General features: G+C 43.9%; 1 protein-coding gene across 1 annotated transcript in view; it reads right to left on the bottom strand.

The window, feature by feature from the left end:
• Positions 1 to 8,644: 8,644 nt before the first annotated feature.
• Positions 8,645 to 17,013, bottom strand: part of LOC143764867 (uncharacterized) — a 50,939-nt gene continuing 42,570 nt past the window's right edge. The window contains exon 15 of the mRNA XM_077250916.1: positions 8,645 to 8,942. Within this exon, the coding sequence (XP_077107031.1) occupies positions 8,935 to 8,942 (8 nt within the window). The 3' untranslated portion in view covers positions 8,645 to 8,934. The remainder of the gene's footprint in view (positions 8,943 to 17,013) is intronic.

Raw genomic sequence — 17,013 nt, 5'->3', positions numbered from 1 at the left:
AATGTACCATATAGGAATCCGGCAGCTGTCAGTCACATGACCAGTCTATTATGTGTATGTGTGAGCTAATATATACTGCCAGGGGGTGGGCTTACTGTTGGCTGGGGATTTATCAGGCTGCCATTTTAGCTTACAAATACTGAGGTAAAAATACTGACCAAATAACGTGTGAACGAGGGCTAATACAGGAGGAGATGACATACAGCTATATACTATATACAGGAGATGACACACAGGTATATACTATTTACAGGGGAGATGACACACAGGTATATACTATATACAGGAGGAGATGACACACAGATATATACTATATACAGGAGAGATGACACACAGGTATATACTATATAGAGGAGGAGATGACATACAGGTACATACTACATACAGGAGGAGATGACATACAGGTATATACTATATACAGGAGGAGATGACACACAGGTATATACTATATACAGGAGCAGATTACCTACAGGTATATAGTATATACAGGAGGAGATGACACAGGTATATGCTATGTATAGGAGGAGATGACATACAGGTATATACTATATACAGGAGATGACACACAGATATATACTATATATAGGTGAGATGACACACAGGTATATACTATATACAGGAGATTACATACAGGTATATCTAATATATAAAGCTGAATGTGTGTATGTATGTATGTGTGTATGTCCGGGATTGGCATCTGTACCGTCGCAGCTACAGCCACAAAATTTTGCACAGTCACACGTCTGGACCCCGAGAGCGTCATAGGCTATGTTGTGAGGTGAAATTTTAACCCCGCGCGTTCCAATTCACCAAACAATTTTGCTCCTATCTACATAATGGGGAAAAAGTGAAGGGAAAAGTGTTGGAGGAAAATTGACAGCTGCCAGATGTGAACAATGAGGACTTAAAGAATGAGAGCGATGGCGACAAAGAGTATATACCGTACAGTTGCTAAGGTGGGGCCCCGACATGGGATACTCACCACACACGGGGATATGAACACAAACACAAAATGCGCCACACACTACCACGTGCTTGAACACATATACCACCCTCAGCACACATTTCACCACACACACACACCAACCTCGCCACATAAAAGTCGAAACACAAAAGTCACCACTCAAAACTCGCTACATGCAAAACTCGCCATATGCAAAACTAGGCTCACGCAAAACTCGCCACACGTGCAAAACTCACCTCATGGAAAACTCACCTCATGCAAAACTTGCACACACAGAAAAATTGCCACATGTACAAAAGTTGCACCACATGCAAAAGTTGCCTCACACAAAACTTGCACATACTCAAAATGCACCACACATAAAACTCGCCACGCGCAAAACTCGCCATGCACAAATCTTGCTGCACACAACTTGCTACACTAACCTGTCACATGCAACTCAACACACAAAATGTTGCTACACGCATGTCGCCACACAAAACTCATCTCACAAAAGTCGCTACATGCATGTCGCCACACGCAACTCAACACACACAACTTGACACATAAAACTCGCCCTAAAACACACACAAGTCTGGTATTGTCCTTCAAAAATAAAAATCTGATTAATAAGCAAACTACAAGAGCAACAAATGTACCATATAGGAAATACGGCAGCTGTCAGTCACATGACCTGTCTATTATGTGTATGTGTGAGCTAATATATACTGCCAGGGGGGAGGGCTTCCTGTTGGCTGGGGATTTATCAGGCTGCCAATAGCAACCAATCACAGCTCAGCTTCTATTTTGCTACAGTTAATTAACCTGAGCTCTGATTGGTTAATATAGGCAACAAAGACATTCTCAGTATAACAAAGCTAATATATGTTGTGAAATGCTTCTATTTGCTTAGTTTTTGCCTTTTAATAATTACATTTCTATCTATTTGTTTTGTGGTTTTTGTGTGCAGAATAAATTTTTGTTAACACATTCTATTTTGCTAACAGCAGTCATTAACCCGGGCGAAGCCGGGTAGTACAGCTAGTCTCTTATATAACTCAACGGGAAACCCGTCCGGCCCAGGAGCTTTCCCAGAGGACATGTCCATTATTGCATATTCTACCTCCTCCAATGTGAATTTAGCATCCATAAAATCTCGCTGAGTGGGATTCAATGTGGGAAATATTACGTCTGACAGATAATGCAGACATTGCGAAACGCCGAGGCCACTTTTGGAGTTATATAATGACTCATAGTAGTCATAAAAACAGTGAAGTATTTCTTCTGTCGTCGACATCAATAGGCCGTCTGGCGCGCGAATCTGCAGTATTGTGTTAGATGTATTATGTTGACGCACTAGGTAGGCTAGGAATTTACCGGTTTGATTTCCCAACTCAAAATATGACTGACGTGCGAAAAATAGCTTACGCTTAGACTTGGTGTCCATGTGCTGAGTATACAGTCTCTGTGAGGTCAACCACTCAATTCTATTACCATTAGTTTGACTAGATATATATGCGGCCTCAGCATCTTTCAGTCTCTGTTCCACCCCATCATCCTCTCTCGAGGGCACCCTTTTTATATATGAAATTGTGGAGGACAAACATCCTCTTAAGTATGCCTTAAGGGTGTCCCAAAATAAATTGACATTTTGGGGCTTTGGGTGAGACGAGATGAAACAATTCAACTGATCCACTGTTCTGTCGTTATGATCCATTAGTTTCAGCCAAAAGGGGTTCAGCTTCCAGACCATACCACTCCTTGGTTGCCCAAATTTGAGTTTAAGTATGATCGGGCTATGGTCTGATATCCCCCTATTACCGTGTTCCACACTGTCCACCCACGCTGCCAACCCACTAGAACCAAATATGTAATCTATGCGGGACAAAGACCGTTTAGTAGATGAGTGGCAGGTATACCCTTTCACTCCAGGGTGACGCATCCGCCACAGATCTAACCATCCACTGCCCTCCATAAGTGATGCCAACTGGGTCGGGACCGAAGAGGAGGGCTCCCCAGATCTCTCATCATCTAATCTCAATCTATCAAGGCTATTATCCATAACTAAATTAAAGTCTCCCATACAGATAACTTGTGCGTCTGGATAGTTTAGAGCAAAGCTCATTGCCATCCGGAGGATTGACATATTAGCCGGGGGAGGGTTGTAGACACACAAAATTACATATTCACTAGAATTAATTAGTGCATGCACAAAAACAAACCGGCCTTCAGAATCCCTTTGGGCCTCCCTAGCTTCCCATCTGACATCTCTATGTATTAATAATGAAACTCCTCTCGAGTAGCTGGTATGGAAAGCGTGTATATGCCATTGTACCCACGGTTTCTGCACACACCGAGCTGTATCTCTGGTCAGGTCTCTACCAAAGCTACTATATGGGGGTGATGGCGTCTGATTTGCGAAAAAACCTTAATTTTCTTTCGGGGGGATTTAATACCTCGTACATTCCATGTAATACATACTATTTCAGATCCCAAGCTTACTTATCCAACTATGATATGTGTTATTACTCAGGCAAAGGTCAAAGGTAGCACATAGAAAACAAGAACATCGTTGGCAGCAGTTTCTACTTAAATAACAAAGAAAACCAATAGGAAGGGAAAAGTTAAACAAGAACCAAACAGTATAGGAGCAACGACCTGTGCTCCCGTTATCAAAGAAGTAAGGGGATACCCTCGCTGGATTCAGCGTCCGGTATTGTTGGTAATCTGGACATTTCCAGAGAGAGCTCCATATTTAGTAAGCAGAAGAATTTTACTTGACTAGATGCAATTAGGATTCCTTTGCACAAGACGCCCCATGAGATCGTAGCCATTCAGCTACCTCCGCTGGATCTGTGAAGAACACAGAAGAACCTTTATGAACAACTCTGAGTCGGGCCGGGTAGATCATTGAGTAGATGATGTTTCTGTCTCTGAGTTGCTTCTTGATCTCCATAAATCTGGCCCTTTGCTTCTGAAGTTCCATGGAAAAATCCGGAAAGATCAAGACCACAGCATTATTACATTTAATGGGGCTTTTTTGCCGTGCCAGTCTCAAAATCGTATCTCTGTCCTTGCAATTGAGGATCCGTGCCAGAAAAGGACTAGGTGGAGTCCCGGGTGGGAGAGGCTTTGTGGGTACTCGATGGGCTCTTTCCACAGCAAACGTTGAAGAAAATTCATCTCCCAGAGAAGATTTGAGCCATCCCTCCAAAAATGCCTCAGGCTGTTGACCCTCTGTACATTCTGGCAGACCAATAATTCGAATATTATTCCGACGCAGTCTGTTCTCTAGGTCATCTGCCTTTTGTTTCCAGGCATTTATAGAGCCAGCTACTTTTGTCAACTTGGCTTCCATGGGTGCAATGGTATCTTCTACATGGGATACCCTCGTCTCCACCTCTGTAATGCGTCCCTTCATAGCTTGCATATCTTGACGGAGGCGTCCCACCTCAGTATGTACATCCTCTATTTTTTCAGTGAGGGATGTTCTGGTTAGGGAAATAGCTTGCATTAATTGCTCAGACGCTTGCTTAAGTGTCAGTTCCTCCTGATCATTTCCCTCAGCACCATCAGAGGGACGATTTTTACGTTGCACTTGAGAGGGGTTGTTTCTTAGGGTTCGTGTGTTATCAGAGGGATCAACTCTGGCAAACTCTTAACTTATCAGCTGCCCCTGATCCTTTGGCACGCTGCATGGTTAGCAAGGTCAGAGTCACAAGTCGTATAGACACAGCAAGGCTATGGAGTAATATCTGCCGTGAACTGAAGAGTTATAGATATGGCAATCTCAGGACTCCACTAAAGTGCTGCGCACCAGGGAGGATTCACTGTGTCTGTAGTGACAGCAGCAAGGAGGGGGGGGTCCAAGGGCCTTCCAAAGTAATGGCACCGATAGGAAGGGTGTCTTATAGCAAATGTGAGAAGCGTAGGGCCCAATTTTCCAGGGCACACTCCACGCTTCCCCTCAGTGTGTCCAGGATATGTGGTTAATCACCCACTCATACAGCGCTGCAGGGATGAGAAATGGCGCCGCGTCTCCACCTGCTGGAGCACGCGCTCTGAAGATGGCAGCCGCTTCACACAGGCACTGCCTCTGCCCGAATCTCCCCCACTCCCGGTGCACCACAAGCACACAGCACCTACCACAGGCGCCGGTAACCACCCGGAGATTGAAGGTGAGGTCCTGTCTCTGATAAAAATCAGCACCGCGCTTCTTTGTAGCAGAGCGCGCTCTGCCAAAAATGGCCGCCTCCTCACTATGGGTCCGTTCAGGTCTCCTCAGCCACCGGAGCTTCCCGGTCACAGCGGTCCCTTCACAGGTTCCAGAGGAGTCGCCCGGAGCCAGGGGAGCTCAGCGGTGGTAGATATACCAGTGTATCTGGGGGTCTTGAGTGCAGGATTATAGTAGGATTCAGGAGCTCCCTCGTAATGCGTCCTCTCCCATTCACTACATAGCCACGCCCCACTTTGATCAGCAGTTTGCTCTAGTCTCATTCAATGTTTTTCCTCATCATTGCAGGACAAGGTGTCCTACAATAGGCAGTCCAGCTAATCTGTGTAACCCCACCACTATTAGCAGCTTGCTGACAATGCACCGTGTACATAGGAAGCTGCCAATCAGTGACGTGGGCAGGGTTATACACAGCTCAGCATTCATAGCACTGCTGCATCTTCAGCCAAGAGAACAGACTATCAAAACTACACAAACCAGTCCAGTAATTGATACATTGCTGAAATTGGGCTCTATTCCCCTACGATCATGCTGCTGTGTCAGATTCCACAGCAAAACCTGCTGACATATTTCCTTTAAGGGTATGTGTCCACGTTCAGGATTGCATCAGGATTTGGTCAGGATTTTTCATCAGTATTTGTAAGCCAAAACCAGGAGTGGAACAATTAGAGGAAAAGTATAATAGAAACATATGCTCCACTTTTGCATGTATCACCCACTCCTGGTTTTGGCTTACAAATACTGATGAAAAATCCTGACCAAATCCTGATGCAATCCTGAACGTGGACACATACCCTTATGGCTACAGTGGCATGTAAAAGTTTAGGCACCCCTGGTCAAAATTACTGTTATTGTGAACAGTTAGTCAAGTTGAAAATGAAATGATCTCTAAATGGCCTAAAGTTAAAGATGACACATTTACTTTGTATTTTAGGTAAAATATATATATTTTCATTTTTAACATTTTAATAATTACAAAGAGGAAAATGGGCTGATGTAAAAGTTTTGGTACCCTGCATGGTTAGTACCTAGTAGTACCCCCTTCTGAAAGTATCACAGCTTGTAAATACTTTTTGTACCCAGCCAAGTGTCTTTCAATTATTGTTAATTTCCATCCATTCTACCTTGGCAAATTCTTCCAGTTCTGTAAGATTCCTGGGTTTTCTTGCATACACTGCTATTTTAAGGTCTAGCCATCATTTTCCATGATGTTCAGATCATAGGACTGTGAGGGCCACTGCAGAACCTTCAGCTTGCGCCTTTTGAGGTAGTCTATTGTGGATTTTGATGCGTGTTTAGGATCATTTATCCATTTGTAGAAGCCATCCTCTTTTCAATTTAAGTTGTTTTATAGATGGTGTTGTTTGCATCAAGAATTTGTTGAAGTTTCATTGAATCCATTCTTCCCTCTACTCGTGAAATGTTCCCCGTACCATTGGCTGCAACACAATCCCAAAGCATGATTGATCTACCCCCATGCTTAACGGTTGGCGAGATGTTGTCTGAAATTTTGCGAGCTTTTATCTCCACACATACCTTTTGGTCATTGTGGTCAACGAGTTCTGTTTTAACCTCATCTGTCAACAGGACTTGTTTCCAAAATGCATCAGGCTTGTTTAGATGTTCTTTTGCATACCTCTGATACTGAATTTTATGGTATAGACGCAGGAGAGGTTTTCTTTTGATGGCTCTTCCATGAAGGCCATGTTTGTGCAGGTGTCTCTGAACAGTAGAACAATGTACCACAACTCCAGACTCTGTTTAATCTTTCTGAAGATTTTTTGCAGTCAAGCGAGGGTTCTGATTTGCTTCTCTAGCAATCCTAGGAGCAGCTTTCATTGAAATTTTTCTTGCTCTATCAGACCTTATGTTGAACTCCACTTTTCCTGTTAACTGCCATTTCTTTAATTGAAGAAAGGGCAACTTGAAAACGCGTTGCTATCTTCTTATAGCCTTCTCCTGCTTTGTGGGCCAGAGTGCTAGGCAGCTGCTTAGAAGAATTCATGGCTGCTGTTTTTTTGGCACAAGGTTAGAGGAGGCTGGGATTTTATAAAGCTGGGAAATTTGCGTCACCTGGTCTCTCCTAACTTGGATAGTGACCAAGCCTATGCAGCATCAATAGTAAAAAGATATAATGTTAATAATAATAATAAAAAAAGTGCTATTCTCACCTTCCGCCTTCCACTGATGCGCGCGAGCGGCGAGGCTGCCGTCAGCTTCCGTTCCCAGAGATGCATTGCGAAATTACCCAGATGACTTAGCGGTCTCGCGAGCCCACTAAGCCATGTGGGTAATTTCGCAATGCATCTCTGGGAACGGAAGCTGGCAGCAGCCTCGCACGCATAGGGACAACTTCGGTGGAAGCCGGTGGGTGAGTATATAACTTTTTATTTTAATTATAATTTTTTTTTTTTTTTACAGATATAGTGCCCACACTGCTGTATACTACGTGGGCTGTGTTATATACTGCGTGACTGATATATACTACGTGGGCAGTGTAATATACTGCGTGGGCTGTGTTATATACTACGTGGCTGCTATATACTACGTGGCTGCTATATACTACGTGGCTGCTATATACTATGTGGAACTGCTATATACTACGTGGAACTGCTATATACTACGTGGCTGTGCTCTATACTACGTGGCTGTACTATATCCTGCACCCCGAACCCCCGACATCCAGTGACCAACGCAGTCCAGCCGCGAATTGACGCGGGATTTAAACCACAAGATATTGGCACGGGATTTAAACACCGCTTCAGTGACTGGTCGCGCACGGCCGGCCACGACCATTTAGCAATACTGGCGCGGTATTTAAACACTGCTTCGGTCATTGGTTGTGCCCGGCCAGCCGCGACCAATCAGCGACAGGCGCAGTCAGGCCACGAATAGGCGCCAGATTTGAACCACGCTTCGCTGATCGGCCAGCCAGGCGCGACCAATCAGAATAGAATAAAAGAACAATTTACATTTTACTCAAAAATATACCTATAAAGAGAAAAATCAGAAACTACTGAACATTTTGTAGTGGTCTCTGTGTATTTGTATATACCATAACCTTATGGATACTGAAGGGAAACGGTGCAGCATCCCCTTCCAATTGCAGTCATCCATATTTACTTGGAGCACCTATACTTAGAGACATTCTGAAAATGCACCACGTTTGTCACAGTGGTGTAATAGTGGTTGATAAATCTGATTTTCTTACTTTTAAACTAATTTTTAAGAACAAAAAATGGGAGCACATAGTTAAGGATTAAGTGAATTTTACAACCACACCTATCTCTAGACACTTTCTAAAATTGTCTACTAAGGTGCAAAGTGTCTACAAGCCTTAATAGGTGTGAAATTCAGCTTATAGTGAAAAATCTTGGCCCATTTTCAGTGTTACATGTCCTCCTACATTTTCAATTGGAACTGCCTCATTATGCTAGTCCTACGTGCCGCATCATGCAGACAAAAAATCTGTAAACTGTACATTTTTAATTTTATTCAACAAAAAATACTACATTTTTACAATTTAAAAAAAATCCCAGTCTATTATACATATAATATATATATAAAAAAACAAAAACCAGTGCGCTTTTTTGACCAGTCCGAAGCAAGATCATCATTTGTCCAGTAATATCCACCAAAACGTCAGTAAGAATCCAGGTAAAGCTGCTTCTTTAAATGATCCATATATGACAGAGTTGGGACATGATTTTTAGGTCAAACTTGCTGTGCTTCAAACACAGATGTCAGGCCAAAATTCTCAAAATCCTAGAAAAGAGGAGGAAAATAGTTGAAATAACATTCTACCATTATTCCACATCTATATCACTTTCAGCTACAAATGGCTCTGACAGCGGAGATTACTTAGTGTTGTGTACCTTTCTCAGAGTATGCAGCGTATGAAAGCACCATTCCAGTGAGTTGTTTTTTTTATTTCTCCTCCAGAGCTGTATCCCTAATGCAGTTTCCTTACCCCTAGTATTATACTTACCAGCTGCCATCTTCTTCTGTTCTACAGGTTGTAACCTGCTGATTGCTGGGCAATACGGAAGCGACAACTCATGTATGTCTATGGCAGCCAGAACGAGGGTTCATTGAGATCTTGTGACTGCTTCATCCGATTCCTGGTCACAAGATGGCTGAAAGGGACAGGAATGGAGCCAGGAAGAGCACAAAATGGTGGCGATAAGTATTTTTACTATGGGAAGGGAAGACACCAGTGACATAGCTCTGGGGGAAATCAAAAATCAAATAAACACAAGTGCAGAGTAGTGCTTTCAAGGGTTATTCTCATCTTCTACCTTCAGAAGTACAGCACTCACCCTCAGGCTCCTGCTTATTGTCGGGAAAAGTGCGCTCTTGATGTTTCCCACTTTAGACTACTAGCATGGCTGCGCTCCTGATGGATGCGGTGGACTACTGGCATGGCTGCGCTCTTGATGGATACGGTGGACTACTGGCATGGCTACCCTGCTGGCCCGAACAGTGCGTTCCTGATGGACACTGTGGACTACTGGCATGGCTGCGCTGCTGGCCCAAACAGTGCGCTCCTGATAGACTACAGGCATGGCTGCCCTGCTGGCCCAAACAGTGCGCTCCTGATTGACACTGTGGACTACTGGCATGGCTGCCCTGCTGGCCCCAACAGTGCACTCTCCAACGCTGTAAGCATAGGCAGTGTTGCCTCTACAGTATCAGCGGAGCACAGGGCACTGAACCTGGTGGGATCCAGTGATCAGGACAGCGCCTGAATAGTGTTGCAAACTTTGTAGCAAAAAGCTTGCAAGCGCTGCACTACTTGCTTAGGAAACCAGCGACCACTAATAGATTACAGTGGTGCCCAGTAACCAAGGCAATGGGCAATAAAATATAGCATTAAAGATCTCTCCATCTTAAAGCGGTTCTCCAAGAAATCGAATAAAATAAATAAATTACATTTAAATATTAACATTTTTTACTGAATACCTTTATTTAGCAAAAAGGTTATCTTTGTTTAGTAAACGGTCAGGATTTTTAAATATGTCAGCTGCCATAGCAACGTCGGATGAGGGTCGTGTCTGATCAAGTATCGTGTTCACTAAACCTGACAGGACGAGATGAGCGGAGCGACTAAAGGAGAAGATGATAAATGTTCTTAGTCAGTTAAAGAAAAGTTCTGTCATCCTCACAGGTTTATTGGAGGACGGGGCTGCTGGACAAACAGTACAGTCTTCAGCCATTCGGGCATTTCTATTCAGTAAGTGACAGAATGCTCTCACTATTGTAAGTATCCCAAGTAAAAGTGTATGTTACACTGTATATGGTGTTGCCTGTATGCTACTCTGTATATATATATATATATATATATATATATATATATATATATATATATATATATATATATATATACTACATGAGTATAAACTGTAGTGTGCGTGTATGATATATATACGCACACCATTTATATGCTCCCGCTGTATACCGTATATACGTTATTTCCTTCTGCTTTAGCAGCTCCACTTCTCCCCTCGTCCTGTTAGGGTCAGTGACAGAGGAATGCACAATACCTGACCACATGCAGCTCTCACCCAGTGTCTGTCTCGAGCAGATGTCTGTACTAGTGATGGGCAGACCCCTGGATGTCGGTGTCCGGCCAAACAGTTGTAAAACGTTTGGTTCGTGTACCAGAACAGTACCCAAACCCAGACATTATTCACTTGGATGGGGGGCCCGAACATCCAGTGTTTGCCACGTTGTTATTCTTGATAGCTGCCAGCTTTAAGGTTAAGGATTACAGGCTGCAGCTGTCAGTTTCGCCTGGATGGTTATCAAAAATACAGGGGAACCCAAGCCGTTTTTTAATTTTTATTTATTTAGAGTGCAGAACTGCGGCTATCTCACCGATGGTATCAATCTCCCCGCCACCGGTGTTTCGTGTGCTGTCATGCAGATGACAGAGGGAGAAACACTCGGTGTTCAGGGTGCCGAACCCGCACAGTAACACAACATCCTGGTGAAGTCCATGCCCGAACAGTAGGTGCTCAGGAAGGATCCCGAACTTTACTTTGCGGGTTAGCCCATCCCGTCCTACTACGTCACAGCTTGGATGGTTGGGAAACTGCTATGGCAACTGGCATTTAAAATGTCGACATTGCACTAAATAAAGATTACTTTTTAGATAAAGGTGGTAAGGAATATTTGTAATATTTAAATGTATTAATTTTATTCAAATTTCTGTGAGAGCCCCTTTAATAAGAGGTAAATTGCCATGGTCCTTGTTTTTACATGCACTTTGCAAATGTATCCATTTAAGAAATTGAGACAACCCCAGCAAGCGACAGGCAGGAATGGATTCCATACTAGGAATTCAGGCTGCAGTTTGTTATTTTAGAAGAATCTGTGCTTTACTCACTGTCCATTGGTCCAGTGCGGAGTCTCTGGCGCTGCTCCCATTGTTCGGTACTGGCGGTGGCACAGACATCAACAACATGGCAGACAGTTAGCTCTGTGGCTCTGAGGGGGGCGTTCTGTCTACACAGGCAGACACACTGAGCTCACCGATTGGCTCCCGCACTGACGACGTCACAATAGTGATAAAGCCAATACCGGACACATGGAGCATGGACCCGGAAACTGGGTAAAAGGTGGCTTGTCTTTTTTTTAACAAACTGCAGAAGACTTTCTGAAAGATGACAACCCCTTTACCCCCAAGAGTGGTTTGTACAATAATGACCAGGCCAATTTTTACAATTATGACCACTGTCCCTTTATGAGGTTATAACTCAGGAACGCTTGCATGGATCCTGCTGATTCTGAGATTTTCTCGTGTCATATTGTACTTCATGTTAGTGGTAAAATTTCTTCAGTATGACTTGCCTTTATTTGTGAAAAAAACAGAAATTTGCCAAAAATGTTGTAATTTTTCAACTTTGAATTTTCATGCCCTTAAACCCTTTCTGCCAGCTGACAGAATAGTACGTCAGCTGGCAGTATCCTCCGCTTTGAGGTGGGCTCCGGCGGTGAGCCCACTCAAAGCTGAAATATGTCAGCTGTTTTGAACAGCTGGCGTGCCTGCAATAGGGAGCCAGTGGAATGACGATCCGCTTGCGCCTATTAGCTAAATGCTGCTGTCAAACTCTGACAGCGGCATTTAACAAGCGCCTCGGGCCACCGGGCTGGAAATACGTGCACCGCTGACCCCATCACGTGATAGGGGGTCATTGGTGCGTTGCCATCACAACCACGTCTCCTTGAGACCTCTATGGTTGTTGATGACAGATTGTTGTGAGCACCACCCTGTGGTTGGCGCTCATAGCAATGCTATAATTCTACTACATAGGGGCGATCTATGCATTGGTCCTATGTAGCAGAGGCGATCGAGCAGTGAATGCTTCTAGCCTCCCATGGAGGCTATTGAAGCATGCCAACAGTGAAAAAAGTGTTTAAAAATTTATATATATATAAAAAAAAAAAAACATAAAAGTTCAAATCACCCCCCTTTCGAACCAATCAAAATAAAATTAAAAAAATCAATAAAAAAAAATCAAACCTACACATATTTGGTATTCCAGAATCACCCGATCAATAAAAAAAAAAAGGATTAACCCGATTGCTAAACGGCATAGTAAGAAAAAAAATTAAAAAACCGCCGCGACATTGCATTAAAATGCAATAATGGGCGATCAAAATAACGTACCTGCACAAAAGCAGTATCATTAAAAACGACAGCTCAGCACACAAAAAATAAGCCCTCACCCGACCCCAGATCACAAAAATTGGAGACGCTACGGGTATCGGAAAATGGCGCAATTTTTTATTTTTTTAGCAAACTTTGGAATTTTTTATCACCACTTAGATAAAAGAGAACCTAGACATATTTGGTGTCTATGAACTCATAATAACCTGGAGAATCATAATGGCAGGTCAGTTTTAGCATTAAGTGAATCTAGCAAGAAAGCCAAAAAAATAAGTGTAGGATTCCATCTGCGCACGCGCGGCATCCCGCGGCCATTTTCCTGAAGCCGCGGCCAGCAGAGCGCCGCTTCTGCGCACGCGCGGCCAAAGGAAGATGGCCGCGCCCACCGATCACCAGTGAAATAACGAACAGCGCGCTCTTTTAAATCCCCTGGCAGAGGATTCGGGACCTTGGGCATGCGCACACCACTACGCCACCAACGGAAAACTACGCAAAATCTGGGGGAAGACAACGCCCTTTTGACCAGACCAGCCTGATTGACAGGCGAAAACGGAGACTTTGCAAAGGTATTTCGGCAACTTAGGTGGGTAATAAACGCATAACAAACACACTAATGTAACGCCCACCTCTGCCCCTATTTAACGCTATTTTTATCCCATCTTCCAAAAACGTGGTGACAGGTTCCCTTTAACCGTTTTGCTCTGTGTTATGTAGGCATGCCTCAGCTGTCTATATTGATACCTACAGACCTCATGTAGCCCATAGGTCTCCTGTTGCTTCTCAAAAGATAGCAATCCTTGCACATCCTGTATCTGGACCATGTATTGTACTCCTAATCTCTTCCAATTTTTAAATTCCCCCATTCTAACAAACTCCGGCAGTATTTCATTTTGCGACATCGGGGAAAAATTGGTCAGATATTTCACCCCCTAGTCTTTTTAATTGCCTCCCATACCTTATGTATTAGTGTCAAAGTGGGATAATCCATTCCAAACTTCCTAAAACTGCCTGCCTCCAAACCCTGAACTAATGGATCTCTTCCCAACACCTGAACCAGAATCCTTTGTCTTGAACCCATACCATTTATTTCCCTCCAGCCCCTCATCTGTTGACCCTGTGCAGCTAAATAATAGATCCAAGGGTTCGGAAGTGCCAGTCCCCCCCATCCTTGGGCCTCTGCAACATTTCCAACCTAATCCTCGGCTATTTTTTCCCCCAAACAAGATCTCTTAATATAGAATTGATGGTACAAAACCATCTTTGGGGCAGCCATATGGGGTATTGTGCAGCACGTACAATAATTGGGGCATCAGAATCATCTTAATCAAGTTTATTCTACCCACCACTGAAAGATGTAATCTACACCACGCCCCTATTTTACTCCTAAATATACCCAGCAATGGAGTTCGATTCAGGTCCACATAACTCGAGTGCGGGAGTGACACCTGATACCCAAATATTTAAACTGTCGAACCACTGCCAACTTACTACCCTCCCCCGTTATTAGGAGACTATCATTATTTCTATCCACAGCTAAAATATTGGTTTTCTCCCAGTTAATTTCTAGGCCCGATATAGTCTCAAACGTCTTAAGGATGTCCATCACTCCCACCAACGACTCGCCAGAGTCCTCCAAGAAAAGTAACACATCATCTGTGTATAGGGCTATTTTTTCCTCTCCTAGGCCATATCTAAACCCCTTGACTGAGGCCGCATTTCTAATTGTCTGCACCAAGGGCTCCACTGCCAGCGCAAAAAGTAACGGAGACAGTGGACATCCTTGCCTGGTCCCCCTATAAAGATTAAAACTTCCAGACAACTGTCCATTAACTCTAATCCTAGCAGTCGGGAACGTATACAGTAGTTGCACGCACAATATATAAGTCGGCACAAATCCAAAGCCTCTCAAGACCTCCCAGAGATAACGCCATTCAACACTATCGAACGCTTTACGCGCATCCAGCGATACCACAACTCTACGACCCTTGTTATCCGACTGCAGCTGCAAATTCAAAAAGAGTCTGCGCAATTTTATCGCTGTAGTTTTATTCGGCAAAAAGCCAAACTGATCAGGATGAATAAGGTCCCGAACCACACTCGCCAGGCGATTAAGCCAGAATCTTAGCTAGAACCTTAACATCTGCCGTCAGCAATGAGATGGGCCTATAGGATTCTGCCAGCTCCGGGTCCCTACCCTCCCTTCGGAATAACCACCACTACCGCCTCTGTGCATGATCAGCAAGTTTCCTAGCTCTGGTGACCCGGATGTCGTCATGACAACATCGGGTCACCATGGCAATGACCAGGACCCTACGTCACACTGCAGGGTCTCCGATCCAAAGGCAGGAGGGACTGTCATCCCTGTGTCGACTTCCGAAATTCTGCAATCTCATTCGATTGCAGCAGTTTGGGGGTTAAAGTGCCGGTAGCGGTGCATGACCACTCCTGGCACTTAGTGCCGGGAGTCAGCTGACAGAATAATGTCAGACGTAATAATCCGTCCCTGGTCAGATAGACGCAGGTCGCATGGACGGATTATTACGTCTGATGTCAGAAAGGGGTACTACCACATTCTCCACTAAGCGGTTCAACTTACCATTAGGTAACCACTTAGTAAAGGATGCCACAGCACCGAGGTAGCCTCTTGCTCTTTGAAATTTCATAGCAAGGGAAGCCTATGTAGGATTGCGGGATATCGCTCTGCATGCCAGGATCCCACAACTGGGAAATTATTACATGACTTTTTGCTAGAAAGTTGGATTAGGGAGGCATTAGGGACACTTCTGGTCACTTTTGTTATATTCAGTAAGATCATCAGTCTGTGGCTGCCCACTGATTTCAATAAAAAGGGCACTCTTAAGGATATATTCACACATCGCATACTCATTCCAGGATCTTCACTGAGTCAAAGTATCGATTTACAGCACACGGGCCCTTATTGCAAGACATGCAGACTTAAGATCAGTGTCACTGCATAATATTTACAGGATATCAGCATGTATATAATGTCAAAAAATGAGTACACCTCTCACATTTTTTTTTAATATTTTAGATATTTTCATGGGACAACACTGAAGATATTGTTAAAATGTACAGAAGTAGTAGTCAGTGTACAGCTAGTATAACAGTGTAAATTTGGTGTGACCTCTAAATAACACACAGCCATTAATGTCTAAACCTCCGGCAACAGTGAGTACACCCTCTAAGTGAAAATGTCCAAATTGTGCCCCACCAGCCATTTTCCCTCCCAGGTGTGATGTGTGTAAAATTTGGCGTCATCACTCTCAAACTCGCACATGTTGGTCCTTGAAAGTTCAACATGGCATCTCACGGCAAAGAACTCTGAGGATGATAAAAAAAAAATGTTGCTCTAAAGATGGCCTAGGCTATAAGATTGCCAAACCAAGACACTGAGGTGCAGTACAGTGGCCAAGACCATACAGTGGTTTAACAAGACAGGTTACACTCACAACTGGCCTCGCCATGATCATCCAAAGAAGTTGGGTGCACGTGGTCAGCGTCATATCTAGAGGTTGTCTCTTCAAAATAGACGTATGAGTGCTGCCAATGTTTCTTCAGAGGTTAAAGGGGTGGGGTGTGGGGTTCTGTCTGTCAGTGCTCAGATCATAAACTGCACATTGCATCAGATTGGTCTACATGGCTGTGGTCCTTGAAGGAAGCTTCTTCTAAAGATGATGCACAAGGCCCGCAAACAGTTTGCTGAAGACAAGCAGACTAAGGACATGGATTACTGGAACCATGCTCTGTGGTATGATGAGACCAAGATAAATTTATTTGGTTCAGATGGTATCAAAGGTGTGGCAGCAACCAGGTGAGGAGTACAAACACAATTGTGTCTTGCCTACAGTAAAGCATGGTGGTGCGAGTGTCATGGTTTGGGGCTAGGTCAGTGCTGCCGGCTGTTCATTGAGGGAACCATGAATGCCAACATGTACTGTGACATACTGAAGCAGAGCGTGATCCAGTCTTCAGAAACTTGGCTGCAGGGCAGAATTCTAACATGATAATGACCCCAAACTCGCCTCCAATACGACCACTGCCTTTCTAAAGCACAAGGTCTCTATCACCCACCAGCTCTGTTATGTCATCATGGAGTGGAAGAGGATTCCAGTGGCAATCTGTTAACCTCTAGTGAACTCCATG

Source organism: Ranitomeya variabilis, chromosome 4, assembly GCF_051348905.1.
Source record: "Ranitomeya variabilis isolate aRanVar5 chromosome 4, aRanVar5.hap1, whole genome shotgun sequence".
NCBI classification, from domain to species: domain Eukaryota; kingdom Metazoa; phylum Chordata; class Amphibia; order Anura; family Dendrobatidae; genus Ranitomeya; species Ranitomeya variabilis.
This window is presented reverse-complemented; position numbering and strand designations above follow the sequence as displayed.